Source organism: Electrophorus electricus, chromosome 23, assembly GCF_041902795.1.
Source record: "Electrophorus electricus isolate QZ-2024a chromosome 23, ASM4190279v1, whole genome shotgun sequence".
Taxonomy (NCBI): domain Eukaryota; kingdom Metazoa; phylum Chordata; class Actinopteri; order Gymnotiformes; family Gymnotidae; genus Electrophorus; species Electrophorus electricus.
The window spans coordinates 12,665,634-12,682,115 of record NC_137519.1 but is presented as its reverse complement, the minus strand read 5'-3'; the positions used below and the strand labels follow the sequence as shown (position 1 = coordinate 12,682,115).

Sequence of the window (16,482 nt, the reverse complement as noted above, 5' to 3'; positions counted from 1 at the left end):
CGTGTGTGTCTGTGTGTGTGTGTGTGAGCTGTTAGGCCATTGTAACTGTAGTGATATATGTCCAAACATTTTGAGTTTTTGTCTGATTAAGGCCATGTCTAGTCGATTAAAATGTATCATGCACATTCAGAGATAATATCTGTAACATCATACTCAGGGTACAAGAGTTGTGATTGTCATTTTTCAGAAGGATCTTCTTAACATATGTGACCACAGCATTGGAAGACCTGCAGCTAGTGCAGGTTCGTCATGTCAAGGTCTTTCAAAACATCTGGAACTAGTAAAATAATTTACATCAACATTTCTTTAAGGTGTATGTTTTTAACAAGGCTGTATTTCATATATGTGTTTAGTCATAAAAGCAATTATTTGATTTGTCAGAAGTGAATTACTGACTGAACTTTTGAAACATTCTTCTTCTTCCCCCAAACAAGAAAACTATATACAAGTATGGTTGTGTAATGCCTTCATATTATTTCTCCTTCTCTCTCTCTCTCTCTCTCTCTCTCTCTCTCTCTCTCTCTCTCTCTCTCTCTTTTTCTCTCTTTCTCTCTCATTGAACTGTATAGGTACTGCAAACCTTTTTAGTCCCACTCCTGCTAAATAAACATAAACTATCAGTTGATAAAGAGTCTAGAAACAGTTAAGGCACCTTGAATATGTGCTGCATGTGTACTTTGTGCAGGAACACAGAGGGCGCGGTTTTATTGTGGAACTGGAGTTCCAGTAGTCGCTGTCAGACTCTGTAAGAATGTGGATCAGATTTTTACACTTCAAATCTGATGAATTTGATTATGTAGCAGAGCGAGAGTTAGACTTCAACACTAATGCTAACCTGAGTTCTCTATCCTATTAGTGTTTGTCCATGTGTCCTGTGACAGAATTCTGCTCTTGTAATGTCCTGCTAATGTTCTTAATCCCAGCTGTGGCACCACAACTGCTGGACCCTGCACTGCTGATCCCGTGTCTCTGAGGCAAAACCCCCACTGTACCCATTACCATTCATATGGCTGAGGCAGCCACTTCGCCAGCAGACCTGCTGAGTGAGAGAGAGAGAGGGAAGAGAGAGAGAGAACACAGTGGCACTGGCCTTAAAGCCACTCTAACCCAAAAACAACACTGTCCATACAGCTGCCAGAGCACTTTCATTTTCAGACAACTCAAAGTGCCCATGAAAACAGAACCTGACCTATAATAGCTCCATAATTGAATAACCATGAGGACTGGAGATTTACACCTGTCATGGACTGGGGAAATTAGATTTCACGCTGGTACTACATACCTAATGGAGTTACACCATGGAAAATCCAAAGTAGAGAGAAAGAGGCTGCGACAGACTGAGTACTAATACCTTTCACCTTGTTACAAAGTTTAACATATAGGTTATCCAGCAGGCAGAGCTTTGGGCTGCCAATTGGAAGGTTGTGGGTTTGAATCCCAGATCTACTATCCAACCACTGTTGGGTCCTTAAGTAAGACACTTAACCCTCCCATGTGCTGGATGACCCTGTGCTCTGACCCCAGCATCTCAAAGAAGCTGGCTTATGTGAAGACTGGATTGTATTGCCTTGAACTTGCTCTGACCAATGACAATAAATTGAATTTAATCTAATATCAATTGAACAAAAATTGGAGGACCTCCTTATGAAGGTTTTTTTTTTTTGGCATTTACAATAATAAGAAATTGAATCAGTCACTCTTTGTTGTTGTTATTGTTATTATTCAATTGAGTATACGGTTTCAGTGGTTGTCATTAGTAGTTGTGATTAACATCTGTGTTCATAAATCTGCTCCTTCAGTGACTGCAGACAGAAATGGAGAATATTCTCCCACCTGAAACTATTATCAGTTGTATCACTGTGTAAAGGAGTTTCTCACTTTAAAATCATAAACTGATTAAGATTTAAACTCATCTTATATCTGGTCGAAACGTTTTGATTTTCCAGGTATAAACACTGTTAGAATGTCATTTCTGATAGTCTGTCCTGTTTTGGTGCACTGCAAATAGCCAGTTTGTCCTTTGCTATTTTAGAAACCCAGAAATTACATAATTAGAATGTTTAGTTTAAAAAAAAAAAAAAAGGCTGAATGCGCTGCTGTATAAATGCTGTATTTCAGCAAAAAGCAGTACAATGTTTCCAATATTTCCGTGGCCATAAAACAGAAATAGTTCAGTCTGAAATATCTGGTTTGTTCTTGAATTCTGTTTTCTTCTACTGACGCTGGTGCAGACACTGTTGGTCTTGTAATGCTTTCTACGTCTGGAAGCTCTTCGTCTGCGAAGTGTTTCTGTGACTGATCCCGTCCAAATCACCGGCCAGAAAGCGTGCGTGTTTTGATTAGTTGTCACTTTCTTTAATTATTGTTTATGCTTGTTGTCATTTTTGTTTCATTGTGTTTGCATGGTGTGTTGTATGTCTTAAATCATCCTACAAGACCTTGTACTTGTCTTTCAGCATGTATACCCTCCTGAGACTCTGGTCGCCCTACGTTACCGTGGGCGAGCGTGTAAACGGCTCCGGTCGCCCCTGCCCACGCCACAGTGCTCTCTTCCGTGAAAAGCAGCAGGCGCTAACGTGCAGCGCTTAAAGTGACGGGAAAAGTACCGATCCCGTTCAAATGCTGGGGTGCGGATCGGCCCGTGTCTGCAAATCGTTGAATAGATTCTTAGGTTCTGACGTTCCACGAGGAATAAGAGATACTAGGAGGTATCAGTGCTGATCACAACACTTTTTTATTTACTCGCCTGCGTATGCACAAAAGTACATGATTTGATCGGGACATTCACGGTCACTGGCGTTATTGCTAACGTGCTAGTTGGTAGCGGGAGCTGCGGCTGTTTTCGCTGATGCTACGGCAGCAGGCTCCGTGCTGCTGGGGGAGTGGCGCTAACGTTATCTTGCTGCTCCCGGCCTGCACTGAGCAGTGTTTCAGGTACAAAATGTGTTGTTATTCTCTTTGTGCCCTTCTGGAGCCGGGCCAACGTCGTTATTTAGCAGTAACCTTACTTTTCTTGTACTATACTTTTAGACAGAACAGGCGAGCGTCATCTAGTGCCCCCTGGGTAATGTAGTTTATTTAGCGTCACTATGACTCGCCCACAACACGATATGGAGAGGGCAGAAAACAGTACGACGAGCTTGTGAGAAAACGAGCAAGAAAAATACGTAAAATGTGGAAATGACAGTAAAGTGCATCAGAGTGTGCGGGACCCATCGAGCTCTGCTGGAGGTGATGCTTTAAAAAAAAAAAAAAGACAAATGAAAAAGATCATACATGTATGATCCTGTCTGGGTGTTTGGTTGCTGCACTGGAAGACCAAGGCTTGCCTCCAGGGTCTGTATGTCGTGTGCCTGCATCACTGGTGCTCGCAAGAAGCCTCGCTGTTCTCCTGCAGTAGAGACACCCACATGAAAATTGTGTATCTCTTATTAAATGTTGTATATATTGTATGTTAGTGTAAGTCTACACAGAGCTAAGACCAATATAAACAGAATATTGTGCAATGTGTTGCATGCCATATGTGTCATGTATGTGCAGATCTAGTTCATAAGGTTCAATTCCTACTGAACTGTCTCAACTTCAGGACTGACTGAGATCATGATGAGTCCCATCAGTAATTGTACTGGGTGCATTGAAGCAGGAAAAACCATGAGACTGTGGCAGCGAGTCTGGTGCTGATCGTGTGCAAAGCAAATGGATTCACTTATCTCGGGAAACAAATGGAATTGTGGCTTTGTGTTTTCTCCTGATTTCTGAAACCTGAGAGAAACGTTTCCCGACACAGTGCACTGAGGACAAGGCATTTCCTGACTGAGTCGTGCACAAACTGCACTAATATAGCGTCCCAGAGCGCGGAGCTTCCGGAACAGTGTCTGATGATTGAGGGATTGTGCGGGAGACACACACACACGATACATCTATATATATCACAGTTATCCTTTATTTGACTGTGCACAAGCTTGTGTGCTTGTGTATATCTGTGCCATCATCATGCTTGAAACACATCTACTGCCATCATGCAAGGAAACAGGGACCCCAAGATAGAGGACCCGTTCTGCCCAGGGGAAAAGCTCCTGACTCTACAGTTCTGTAGCCTATGCCATGGGTACTTGTAAATGCGGCACCCGATCCCTGTCCATTAGCATATGTAGCATATGGGGAACATGAGGTGCATGCCCCGATCCAAGATCACAACCTTTACTATCATGCTGTTAATTTGCTGTACAGACAGGCCCACATAAGAAACTCAAACACAGTTCTCCAGCCAACAGCTGGCTAACTCAAGCACTGTTCAGTGCCCAACAAATAGCTAACCCTAACACTGTTCACTGGCCAATGACTGGCTAACTCAAACACATTTCTCTGGTTAACGACTCGCACCCAGTCATTATCACTGCTCCCGTTGTTCAAACTAGCCATTAGGGGAGTTATGTGGCATCTCAATGAGAGTTGGTGCCACAAAGTGTCTCATGAATTATTGACGCACTTGGTGAATTGATTCCTGCATTCGCCCACAATAGCACAACAGCCCGCCCAGAATATTTATGCTGATAAATAAGTAAGCATGCGTTAGGCCATGGACAGAAAAACAGTTCTATTAATGGTGTTTTTCGTAAATATTTTGCTGCATTTGAGTAAAGAGCTCATTGTTGGGAATGAAGAATTTATGACCACCCCCACACTGGACTGAATAAATGACATTGTGCGATTAGTGGAGCATTGTTTGCCTTCGAACGCAGTGGTTGGGAATAAAACAATGGATTCTCATCATGTCACATGAGCTGATCTGGAATTGGAGCAGAAAGCCTCGCGGGGTGACGTAGATGTCACCCATTAGGTGCTTGAATTAAATGGAACTATCATTAAATGAAAGCAATCATAGAGCCTTTTATATTGATATTACACTTTTGTAATTCCTGCAGGTATTTTAACCTTAGACGGTCCTTTTCCAAGTTTGTTTACAGCTCTGTCATAGAATAAACATGTAACCAAGAAAAGTGGTGTTGTGTTGTGCTTGTGTTGTGGTGTGCCTGTGTTGTGATGTGCTATGGCGCACTGGGCTGGGTTATGTTGTGATGTACTATGGTGCCCTGAGCTGGGTTTGGTGGTCAGCTGCTACATTCGCTTGGTGACCAAACCCCTTTGGACTGGTCAAGACCCTACAGCTTGACCGAGTTCTCTGGACTGCTGTAGCCTCGCCCCACACTGCTGTGTTGACATGGGGGAGGGGAGTGGAGCTTTCCTTTTTTAGTGTTCAACAATTAGCTTGGCATGCTGCCTCACTGGTAGAAAGGTCATAATGTGGTCTCAATTGTTTCTCTCTTCAACTGTGGTGCTTTCATGATAATCTATGCAATGGAAGGTTAATTAGAATTTCAAACTTTAGTTTCCCTTGAGGCTTACAGGAAGCTAGAGTCCAAAAAAACAGACAAAGTTTCTCCTTTTTATCCTTAATCACTTTTATGAGTGCTGTTTATGTGTGCACGGTAGACGAAAGAAAATAATAAACACTATAATTATTGAAGATAAGGTAATATCTTCTTTTTTTGTAGTGCTTCCAAAAATGGCTGCTCTGTTTGACCCATTGGGTCACGGCATGTAATTACAACACCCGTTCTTTCCTCAGATTCTGTCACGTGTTTTAATAATACTCAATTTTTTCTGCAATTTATGTGCCCTGCGGCCTCTTTAATGGGAGCAGTATGCAGCTCCTCAGACGATTACAGGCAGCTCCTCAGACTGTCACCAGCAACCCCTGGGACGATCATGGACAGCCCCTTGTATACATTCGTCTGACGTCAACTTGCCCCTCTCCTCTGGGAGCCCAGTGCAGAAGCAGCTATGTTGACATCATTGTTTCTAGGCCCTCTGCAAAATCCATGATGGAAGCTGGAAGTTTCTTCTACCTTCTTGTGACAATGGAAGGAAATATGACAATGACTCTTTATATGTAATTACAGAATCGCATTTTCCTCTTTCGTTGTCCTGACATGTCCGATTTTCCTGATCCGCACACATATTCATGGAAAGCAGTGGGGCTGATGAGGAAGTAACGACCTCATTGCTGCATACAGGTGCTGCAGTGGTCTGTCCTCCATTGTTCCTCTTTCCATTGTTCCTCCTTCCTGTGCATGCATGCTGATCCAGGATCAGGCCGATTATATGTGCTTCACTATGTTCATTCAAATGAAAGGAAAAACTGACCTAAGATCTGCATTCTTATTTTGATGTGTTCAATGACCCCAGGTCACTCCTGCATGGGTGAAATGAGTCAAGCAGGTTATTGGTGATTGACTGCAGATGTTGGTGGATTATCAGATTTTAGTGATTTGGCCAGTTTTCAATAAAATACAGGAAATGCCTCAGAGCTTGTAGTTCATAAATCACTGTTTTATGGAAGCTCATGTTCATTTTTGCTGCTTACCACCACTTTAAACTGGGTTGTTTTTGTTGGGAGACAAGGGGGAGGGGATGAGGGAGAACAACCTGGTTCGCTGTGTCCAGTTCCTGCCCTCCGGAGGGTTCTGGTTAATAATGGAAAGAGGGCCATCAGCCCTGACAGAGTACCGAGCAAAGCAAGAATTTCCAGAGTCAATAAAGCCTCTGGAAACCAGATAAGGTCAATCGCTTTTTAATTCATCGCAGATGAAGAGGAACGGTGAATAAAGGACCATGTTCTCTTCTCTCTTCCTCTGTGTCAGGTCTTCGAGGGAAACTGGGCGGGCCGCACTTTCTCTCTCCTCCCCCTGGTAAATTATAATAAATATACTCATGCAGTGGCCCTCAGCTTTCAAAACGTTCTTGATGCAGCTGTAGGGTTCTGGGTGGAAGCCTTACAACATGAAGACCCATGCAATATCCCCCTATATCACTACCGTATCAGATCCCAAAGAATCAGATCCAGTTTTTAGTCTGGTATCTGTTTTTGTAATTCATTACTATTTCTTATTTTTTCCTCTTGTAATGAAGGCAGCCACTCTACCTGGAACTCAAACACAGGACCAACAGGAGCTAAACATGCACGCTGACCACCAGACCAAGGAACCAGCTCTCCTGCAGAACAGAAAGAGCATAAACTTAACCTTCCTGATGGTCTCCATCATAGCCATCTTTACCTTTAAAGAATTCTGAAAATTATTTCATGGCTGTGGTAATGTACCTTGTATTGCTAGTCAAAAACATGCAAAATTGATAAACCCAAAGTAAAACTGTATAAACACATTTCTTAACAGGACTTAAGGATGACTGTATATTTCAAATAAGCAAAATAGCACATTTTGTCTGTTTTTCACATTTACATTAATGAATATGCAATTTGGGGAGCTCCTACCTAAAGGTGCAAAATACTGGCTGGAGCCAATGCAAATAGATTCATTTAGTACCCGCAATTATTACGAATGGAGATGGTGTTAATTATTAGAAGGGTGGATACTGCAGTGTGAGCCAGAGGGACAGACAGCAGTGCTTGGGAGCTGAACTCTTCTCTCTCAGGCTTTTCTTTGCTTCCATCCCCAAGCTGACTCAATGCGGTGCTTTCTCCAGAACATACGCTTCTTATGACGAAGATAAGCGCACTGTAGCAACAGCTGTGCCACATAGATTGTTTGTGTAGTTCCTTTCTTGATTCAGGTCTCAGTGTACTAAGCCTTCACCTTTTGTCTGAGGGAGGTGTGGCACAGACAGAAATATGAAATGCTTTTTTAGAGGCAAAATCTAAACACCAAAAAAGTACAAACATGCCACGGTTCGTTAATTTTACATAGGAAGAAATTGCACAAACATCAGAATATGTAAATATGTTAACATTTCCACAAATACAACCTGAATAATCATTTATGTTGTGGTCAGGTGCAGGCGCTCCGCTTCTTTTGGACTTGTTTGTTAAAAAGAAAAAAAGAAAATTGCTAGAAGCTCCAGAAGGCATCGTGTGAACTTGGCTCTTTTGAACCATTCATTACACTCTACATGCATGCGTGTGTGTGTGTGTGTGTGTGTGTGTGTGTGTGTGAGAGTGCCTGCTCTTCCATGAGCATACCTGAGCTTGGAAGCCCAGCTGCAGAGTCCCAGTGTGCTGGTCGCCAGTGAGATGGTTCAGGGCGACCGTGCGGGACAAAGCAGCCTTTGATCGCGCTCAACTGTCACTAACTCTAATCTCTCCTCCGTCCTTGCTCAGCCACTCGCTCCCAGCACTGGCCAGTGTTACCCATTCCTTGTCCCGCGCTGCACTTACAGCCATTTTGTGGGGTTCTTGAGGCTTAAAGGGGCAGTTTTCTGGCAGCAACATCGTTCGGGGGCAGATTTCAGATCGAGCAAGCTGCCATCCGAAAAACAAACGGGTCGACATGCTGAATGTTCTGATTTCCTCGCTGGTGGACACCAGTAGAAACATGCTTTGGCGGCGGGAGCGTCTCACCTCATGGGTAGAGTCACACATAGTCATACTTGTTGTTGTTGTTAGTGGTGGTGCTGCTGCTGTGAGTCTGTGGTCATGATGTGCTGCTCTTGAGTTTTCCAGCAGTCTTTCTTTCTTGGCCTTGATTATCGATTACACACAGGCAGTCTAGTCTACTGTCCTGGTACTATCATTTTAAAGCGCCTGACTATTTCCATTTGAATTGTAGCACAAGTGTGGTTTTTTTTTTCAATCTCAATTAGTATCTCCTTATGCAAACAAAATGAATAATATTGAACAATCCTAAACAAATTTGCAATTAGACATTTTTTCCTGTTTAATAAATCTTGTACATCATTTGCTTCCCCATTTGGATCCTTGAAGAACCAGATTTACAGTTTGTAAAGCATTTATCTGATTAAACATCGGAAGGTCTTCCTATGTCAGGGCCCCCCTCTTGATCTTTTGCCCCCCTGAGTGTAATCTTCCCCTGAGGGAACGTGACCTCGTCGTGTGAGGTATGTGAGGTTTAACCTGTCACAGGCCTGTCCATGTGAAGAATTTCAGTCAAAGTGCTGATCTGGGGTCAGCTTCTTGTGCCCTTTTATGAATGTTCTAGATCAGCCCTACTGCTTTCAGATGTAACTCTTGTCCAGCTGACCTCAATCCTAGTAAGGCCAATGTGGATCTACCCCTTAGACCCAGATTATATACCTTTTTAGTGTGATCACAGTTGTTAGCAATGTTCTACTTACCGCAGCAGTGTTTCCACTGAGTTCTTGTGTATCAAATGTGTCCTGGAGATAGAAACGTTAATCAAAGAACACGATGTTTAGTGGGATAAAGACAACCCTGAGATGCATGTTTTCTTACCCCAAAAAGAATAACTGGGTTTGACAAGATGTATCTTCTTTTTTTTTTTCACCATTGAAGGGCTTTCAAAAGCAGAACATGTTCTTTGTCTCTGATATATTGTTTTGTGGTGCACTAAGAGTTTTTTTCTGTTTCACTTGTATCTGTGACCTACTCTCCTAGGATTGTTCAATTCTGCCATCCTACGGCACTTAGAAAAGGCCTCTTCCTTTGCACTTTGGTTATCTCAACGATCTCAACTACTTTGAGCAGTTAGTGTAACCATGGAGATGGACCATTTGTTTGTGGAAAGAAAATTACACCATGTTGTGTCCGTTAAGCTTGAGAAAGCAAAAACGTCCACCTAAACCTTTTCCATCGACTGACTGATGTTTGTCTCTGGAGAGCCGTGATATTTTATGCTTTTGTGTTGTCACCACTGCATGCATGAAGTGACATTTTATAGCGTTGAGGCACAGCCCATGCTGTGGACTTTAAAACAATGCCAGCTGCGTGCGCGGTCCGTTTCGACCTGGGGTGGGGGACGGAAAACCATTGTGGGCTGTGTGGAAACATGCATAATGCTGAAGTCGCAAAAACGTTTTTGAGCGTGACGCTTTTAAATTTTTTTCAGGAATTTCTGTATGCAGTGAATGCAACTTTCAAAGATATCTAGCTTGTTCTGAAGTACAAGTAATTCCTACATACTGCACTATACTGTAGTCATCTAAGCTGCATGCATCTTTTTCAACAAATGTGAAAATACACCAGACAGTGAATTGGCTACTTACTTTTTAAAATAAATAAATAAATAAATAATGTTAAATATAATTTTGTGCGTAAAAAACTGGATACAATTTAAATGTGATGTAAAATACATATTGGCTTTAGTGAAACAAGCGAGGCGGGTATATGGGCTCCACAGAAAAGTAACTTTTCCCATCTTTCTCCATCCCATCCGTTCCCGGGTCAACACAATAGTATATGTACGGGAGATATTCCTGTGGTTTTGCCTCCTTGATTGTGTCGTTTAAACTAAAAAGCAAGCGGCTTCCAAATGTCTTACAAGACAAAGCATGTTAGCACGTATGCCATACATGTGGACAATCAAAGTTTCAAATACGGAATTAGATTAGTGGCCAGCGCTGGCCTTGTTCCCACCCAAACACCCCCGCTGCCACGCAATGGTCCAGTCCGGGCAGACATGTCATGAGTGTTGCCTGGAGAGGAGAGAAGCGAGGAGGACCGAGAGCGGAGAGCAAAGCGAAAACCCCCGGAACCCCCGCGGAGCGTCTCCTGTCGTCCTGCCGCGACAGACATCGTTCCCGCAACCCTCCCCGAACTCCGCCGGTCTAGCGGGCAGAAGTGGCGCAGTCGCCTGTACAGCTGGAGCGACTAAGAAGCTCCAACGGGAGGGAACGACGTCCCGAAGTTTACGCACGGAGGTTATAGCAGAGCGCAGTCGCTAGATGACGAACTTTGGACTCTCTCCAAGTCAGTTTCGGTTGACATGTCTATCGGCGCCCTGAAAAACTAAGAGGCGCCACAGGCCGGCGCGACGGCTGCTGGGCAGGGGGACGAAAGGAGCTCCGCGGCTTTATATTGCTGATATTTACTGTAATAAAGCTGCTGCGCTGGGAGGGAACAGGATATCAAAATGTCGGCCAAAGCTGCTTCAAATAAGGTAGGGCGCAAGTTCTAAGGCAGAGGTTACTGTTGAACATGGCTGGATAAATGGGTGTTAAATTGGTACAAGTCTTTTTCCCCTTGTAAAGGAGCGCCCCGGCATGCAGACAGTTGGTTTAAAAATAATCTAAACGCTAGTTGTTTTCGCTTTCTGTGATGGTTCCGAATTCCCCACAAGCCCGTAGTTTCCTCCACTAACCTGCTGTAATACTTGTTTGATTTCTAAAGACGCGCCTTGTTTTTCGCGCAGAAAATTACGAAAGCACTCACTAACAAATTCATCAACAACTTTGAGGCCAGATCAGGGGACGTTTGAATGGGATAGCCTACCTGTTGATGGGCGAGCTGTGTGTGGGTCAAGAGGACCTCCTGACACTTTTGGGTGCAGTGAGGCAGGCTACCAGCACCTTTATTCTTCCATGTAAAGAGCGGTTTTCTGTAGAAACAGTGAACAGCGATGCTACAAACTCAGCGTAACTGGATGATACGTTTACATTATATTGTAACTGGGGGTTAAACCCACATTTTCCTACCAGTTCAGGGAAAAGGGCGTGTTGGTGTGTGTCTCAACTGGGAAACAGTGTCGGTGTCTTAAAAGTAAAAACTTTTTTGGGGGGAAAAATCGTATCTGTTGTACCTCATAGTATACGTATATAAATAATTTAACGTGGAAAACACATGAATTTTCGGATTGTTTCGTTCTGGGATTTACAGATGAATAAATAAACTAGGGCAACTAGTAGGAATTTGCACAGCCTTGCCTACGTTTGTTTGCAGCATTAGGCTTCCGTCCGTACACAAATATAGGATTAGATTTTACCTTGTGATAGGCAGTTTCGATGACTGTGCGCGCACCTACCTGTGTGCGTGTGTTGTTTGTGTGTGTTAGTTAGTTAGTTAGTTAGGTGAAGGAGTTAAAAGAGGGTGACGCATGTCCTCATGTTTTTTGAACCTGTGTTAAACTGGATGTTCTCTCCTCACAACTAAGTGAGCAGGTATTTGAACACTGTCTGGGGAGGTGAGGAATGTGTACTGTAGAGTGAGATATTCAGGTTGGGTCAGTTTGTCTTGTTGAGACGAAAACACGTTGTGGGTACGCACTCACTGAACTATTTCACAACGTGCTCTTTGGAGATGAGTGGGTAAAGCGTTAAAACGGACGTTCTACTGTTCAGTAAATTTAAGTTTATGCAGGAGATATTAAAGTGAAGGCTGTTTGACGATCGTTTATTCACCCGTGTCGCATTAGTGCTCATTTACAGTTTCTTTTTAGAAGGATCTCAGCATTGCCATGATCCCTCGTACTTCAGTAACACAGGCCAGTCTTCAAACATGTCATCAGTGGTTCACCATTGTGTATTTAATATATTCCAAAGTATTTAATATATTCCATGGTATTTAACAGTAAAATCCCCATATCATATGTCATCCGTATCATGAAGCCCCAATTTAAAGCTCATCTGAACTCCCCAACATGGCACTGTCAGCCCAAGGAAACTGGAAACAGAAACAAACAACTCTGTATGAATATAGATTTTTTTTAGTGAGAGCGAAGATGTCTGGATGTTCCACTGGATGTTGTGAGGTGTTGACCTTGTTTTTGTATCCTGGTGTTCTGGTTTTGGGTTTAGCCTGTCTTGCTCTGTTATTGGTCCTTTAAGGAGTTCCCCCATGTCTCCCTGCCATTGGTTTGACTTTTGGTTACACTGGTAGGTTCTGCATGGATGATTACGTTTTCATTGGGACATAAGGAAATGGGACCAACAGGCCTGTACTCTAACATTGAGCCTGAAAGGTATTCAGGGATCATGGTTGATACCATATGGGAGCACAGGCTACCCATGACCCATGTGTGACACCTGTCCCTTGTGCCTTAATGCAACTCTGAGACACAAATGTCCTCTGAGTGTCTGTCAAGGATGCAGTGTTCTCCCTAAGACAGGTGTCTACTGAGACCCTTGACAAGCTTTACATAAATCGGTTGTATCAGACAGATTTTTTTGGCATAAGTTCCAGCATTTTTTGGGGGGTGTTGAAGTTTTTTGTTTAGTTTTTTTTGGGGGGGGGGCACAGATGTTCTTTAGACTGCAGAGCTATGGAGTATGCGTGAACTTCTTAGGTGATGACTTAGAAAGTACTTTGAAGGTCAGCGTACACTTATTTTAGTCTGTCAGCAGACGGAACTCAGATGGTCGGGTACTTAACATTCTCACATTCTTGTCTTGGCTGCAAATGGTTCTTATCAGGCTGGACTTACACAGAAAATCTCTTAGGCACTGTCACAGATCCCAAAAATAGGCAAAACAGAATCCTGATTAGTTAACTGGGATATTGGTGGAAGAGATTTTCAAACTCTGCGTGATCCATAAAGAAACTCGGAGCACATCCACGGCCCTCTGCTCTGTGCTTTCTGCTGTACCGTCACCGCGTGAAGTCGAAGACAGCCGACCGTTGCGTCCTGAGAGGAGATGGGTGCTTCAGAGGCATACAAAACAACCCCTCAAGTTGCATCCTCCTTCCTGAGGTTTCCTGCATCCTGTTTTAAAGGAAGTTGATGTTTATCTGGGGAAGGGGTAAGCAGGCTTTAGGTATTATAGAACGAAACGCACTCGCACTCGGTGTAGCTGCAAGTAACGGCTATGTTTGTTAAAAAGAAGGAAAGCAGGGCGACGAGGCCTCTCTATTCCAGCTGGAGCCCGCATAGGAAACCAGTCTGTTTAATATGGAACAGCGTGTTCAGTCCCATCCTCCCTTCTTCCTTCTTTTGTATAGAGCACAAAAGCAAGCAAATGTGTGTATTAACACTACAAACAGCCCTGGGCCCTCGCGCTCAGGAGCAGGAGAGGGGGAGAAATGAGCAAGATCTGATGGTCTTTGGGCATCTGCGCCAGACGTTATGGTTGCTGCAGACGGTGCGAGGTCGTTACCCATTTGTCTGCTCCAACACAGCGGATGCTCCTGTGTTGCTCCTCACCTGTCTCCGCTGTGTTTTTTTGAAGCCTTAGGTTCCTCTCTAATAGGGTGAGGTGTGTAAGGCTGTGAAGGATTTGGCCCTCACACTTGAGCACCTGTGTGTTAAGGGCACTTAAGTGGTTTCCATGGTGAGCAGTAGACCAGGGCTGCCGGGTTCCTGTCTGTGCTGGGGCTCTGAGCCTCACAGCGCAGCTCCGTGCTGGGCCTCTGGGCCTCACAGCGCGGTTCCGTGCTGGGGCTCTGGGCCTCAAAAAATTTGAATCCTATTAAACATGTATGTTAGGATTTCTTGTGCATTCATAGTAGAGACTTTTTTCCCATTAATAGAGTGGTTGTGTTTGTATGTCCTTGTATGTGTGCCTGCGTATGCATACGTGCATTTTATGACCCATAGCAGTGCTGGACTTTATTGCTGATATCGTCTGATGTCATTACTTTTGGAATGGTGTCATTTCTTTGTTTGGGGGAAGTGGAGCTCAATCTCTTGCTTCCTGCTGATACTGAGTCTGTCCTGAGTAGTGCCAATAGTACCTGGTGGAATTGTAGCTGAGCATGCTAGAAGGATTACTTGAAGAGCAGCATGCGGTAGGACTCGTGTTTATTTGCTTTTGTTTATTATGTATTTATTCTGATCCAAGTTCAGCTGTTGATTCATCAGGCCTCCTCATTTATCCCAGCTCGAGCGCAGGGGAGTGGAAAAAACAAAGATTGTCCCAAAATCCACATGGAAATCCGTGTGCTGTTTCAAGCCTTGTGGCCTGTGCTGGATTTCGCAGAAAGGTTCGGCATGCGGGGAGAGGGAGGGTGGGTGGGTGGATGTGGGTGGGTGGATGGCGAGATGGAAGCTGCCCCTAATCACACTCTCATGCCCGCTGTTAGTGAGGATTCCCATCTCACCCATAATTATGCTGAAACTGCCTGTCTAGAATGAGGCGCCAAGCTGGTGACATTTTAAAGCCTTCTCTTCTAAAGGCACTTTTGCCACACACACACACACACCTGGTCTGTCACTGTTGTTTTTGAGATTTGTTTTGTTTTTTTTGTTTTTTTACATGCACAGAGGTTAATTATCAGTACCGTTTTCTCTCTCTGAATTCAGGTTAGTGACTTGCTAGCATTTGTTTTCTAAGCACAAGGCATGGACGACTGCAGTCAGCCAGCTTTAAGCACTGTTTGGTGCACATAATGCCTTTACAGGTGACCGCTTGGTGTGTCGGGTGAAAGAACAGCAACAGCAGCAGGTCAGTGGTGGCATAAATGCAGGCCAGTGTTAAAATGGGGGAGATTACAGACCCCACACAGGCTATACTTAACCCAGATAAAGCAGACTCGGGTGATTCTTGGGTGTCTAATTATAGTGTGTCATAATTGGTGTGTGTGTGTGTGTGTGTGTGTGTGTGTGTGTGTGTGTGTGTGTGTGTGTGTGTGTGTGTGTGTGTGTGTGTGTGTGTGTGTGTGTGTGTGTGTGTTATTAAACTGTTTTGTGGGAGTTGAGATAATGACTGATCGCTGGCAGGATGCTGTGTGTGTTTTGACGATGGTGTTATTAGGGTATTGTGTTTAGGTTAGAAGTGATAATGGTAATCCCCTTCAGGGGTGTGTATGTGGGTGTGTGTGTTGGTGGTGTTCTGGAGGTAGTTCACTTGTGGACAAATCTTGACCCATAAATGTCACTCTTGCTAATCCATCAGTGGCTTTGGAAACAAATGGTGTCGATAATGATTCTACCTGCAAGCCAACGGGAGCCTATCCCCTTGTGTTCAACAGGCTCACAGCGAAACTAAATATAAAAAGAGAATCTAGCTATGTTTCGTCTTGGGCACAGTAAGGAAGCTGGACAGTTCTTGTTGACATGCGATCTGTCAAGGAGTCGGTGGGCGTGCACTTCTCTACAAAGAGATTCAGTCTTTGTGTTCTCGTACATTTTCATTGGGTTTGCGGTCTTACCAGATACCAGGTTAACGTGTCTGTTGCTTGCAGATTCTGGACCTTTGCGTCTGTGCTCAACTTCTGTGTTTTGCAAGAAGATGCGTTGAGAGGGTTTGTTGTAATAACACGTTTGAGCTCAGCCACAGATTTGTTAGCATTATAAATAAATTAAAGGTGTGTGTCTGTGTGCTGGTGACTTCCTGTCTTGTTGGTTTGTTTTTAGTGAAGTTTAGTCACTGCCTCACTTCTCTCACCAGCTAAAACCAGTCATCCCAAAACATGCTTTACAAGAAGGTTAAAGCTCCATCCCCTCACGCTGTGGAACTTCTCTCCAGTTTTCTGTTTTGGTCTTCTCTCCACCCTTCTCAATTGCTCTTCATCAGGTTTGTTTTTCCTAGTAAACAGGAAGCATAGCCTGTTACCCTAGAGCCAGGGCAGTAGAGAAGACCCGGGAAGTCTACGTTCGGCTCGTTTCTGAGAACTTGCCAGAACACGCTGACTCTCCAAACGAGTCGTTTTAGCGCCACTGATGAAGGCAGTGATCATTAATTTCCTTTCCCTTAACACTCTAGCTGATTTACCTTGGTTCAGAACACACTGCCTCAGTGTAGTTAATAGTTAATAATAGTTCCCTTGTTGTCCTCTAC

General features: G+C 43.8%; 1 protein-coding gene and 1 long non-coding RNA gene across 13 annotated transcripts in view; one reads left to right on the top strand and one right to left on the bottom strand.

Moving 5' to 3' along the window:
* tjp1a (tight junction protein 1a) overlaps window positions 1-16,482 on the top strand; it is an 86,264-nt gene that overhangs the window by 32,896 nt on the left and 36,886 nt on the right. The window contains exon 1 of one of the 12 annotated variants that reach the window (XM_035520938.2): window positions 8,306-8,423. The exons of 10 other annotated variants lie outside the window; for them this stretch is intronic. In XM_035520938.2, coding sequence (XP_035376831.1) covers window positions 8,346-8,423 — 78 coding nt within the window. In that variant the 5' untranslated portion in view covers window positions 8,306-8,345. Of the gene's footprint in view, window positions 1-8,305; window positions 8,424-10,464; window positions 10,932-16,482 lie in introns of those variants that run through there. One more of the 12 variants, XM_035520944.2, reaches the window with a different exon arrangement.
* LOC145653239 (uncharacterized) lies at window positions 6,485-14,680 on the bottom strand. The gene is made up of 5 exons (XR_014119614.1): window positions 11,264-14,680; window positions 9,151-9,192; window positions 7,386-7,662; window positions 6,986-7,056; window positions 6,485-6,749 (listed from the first exon to the last, which is right to left on the bottom strand). It is a non-coding gene; the product is annotated as an uncharacterized LOC145653239 (long non-coding RNA).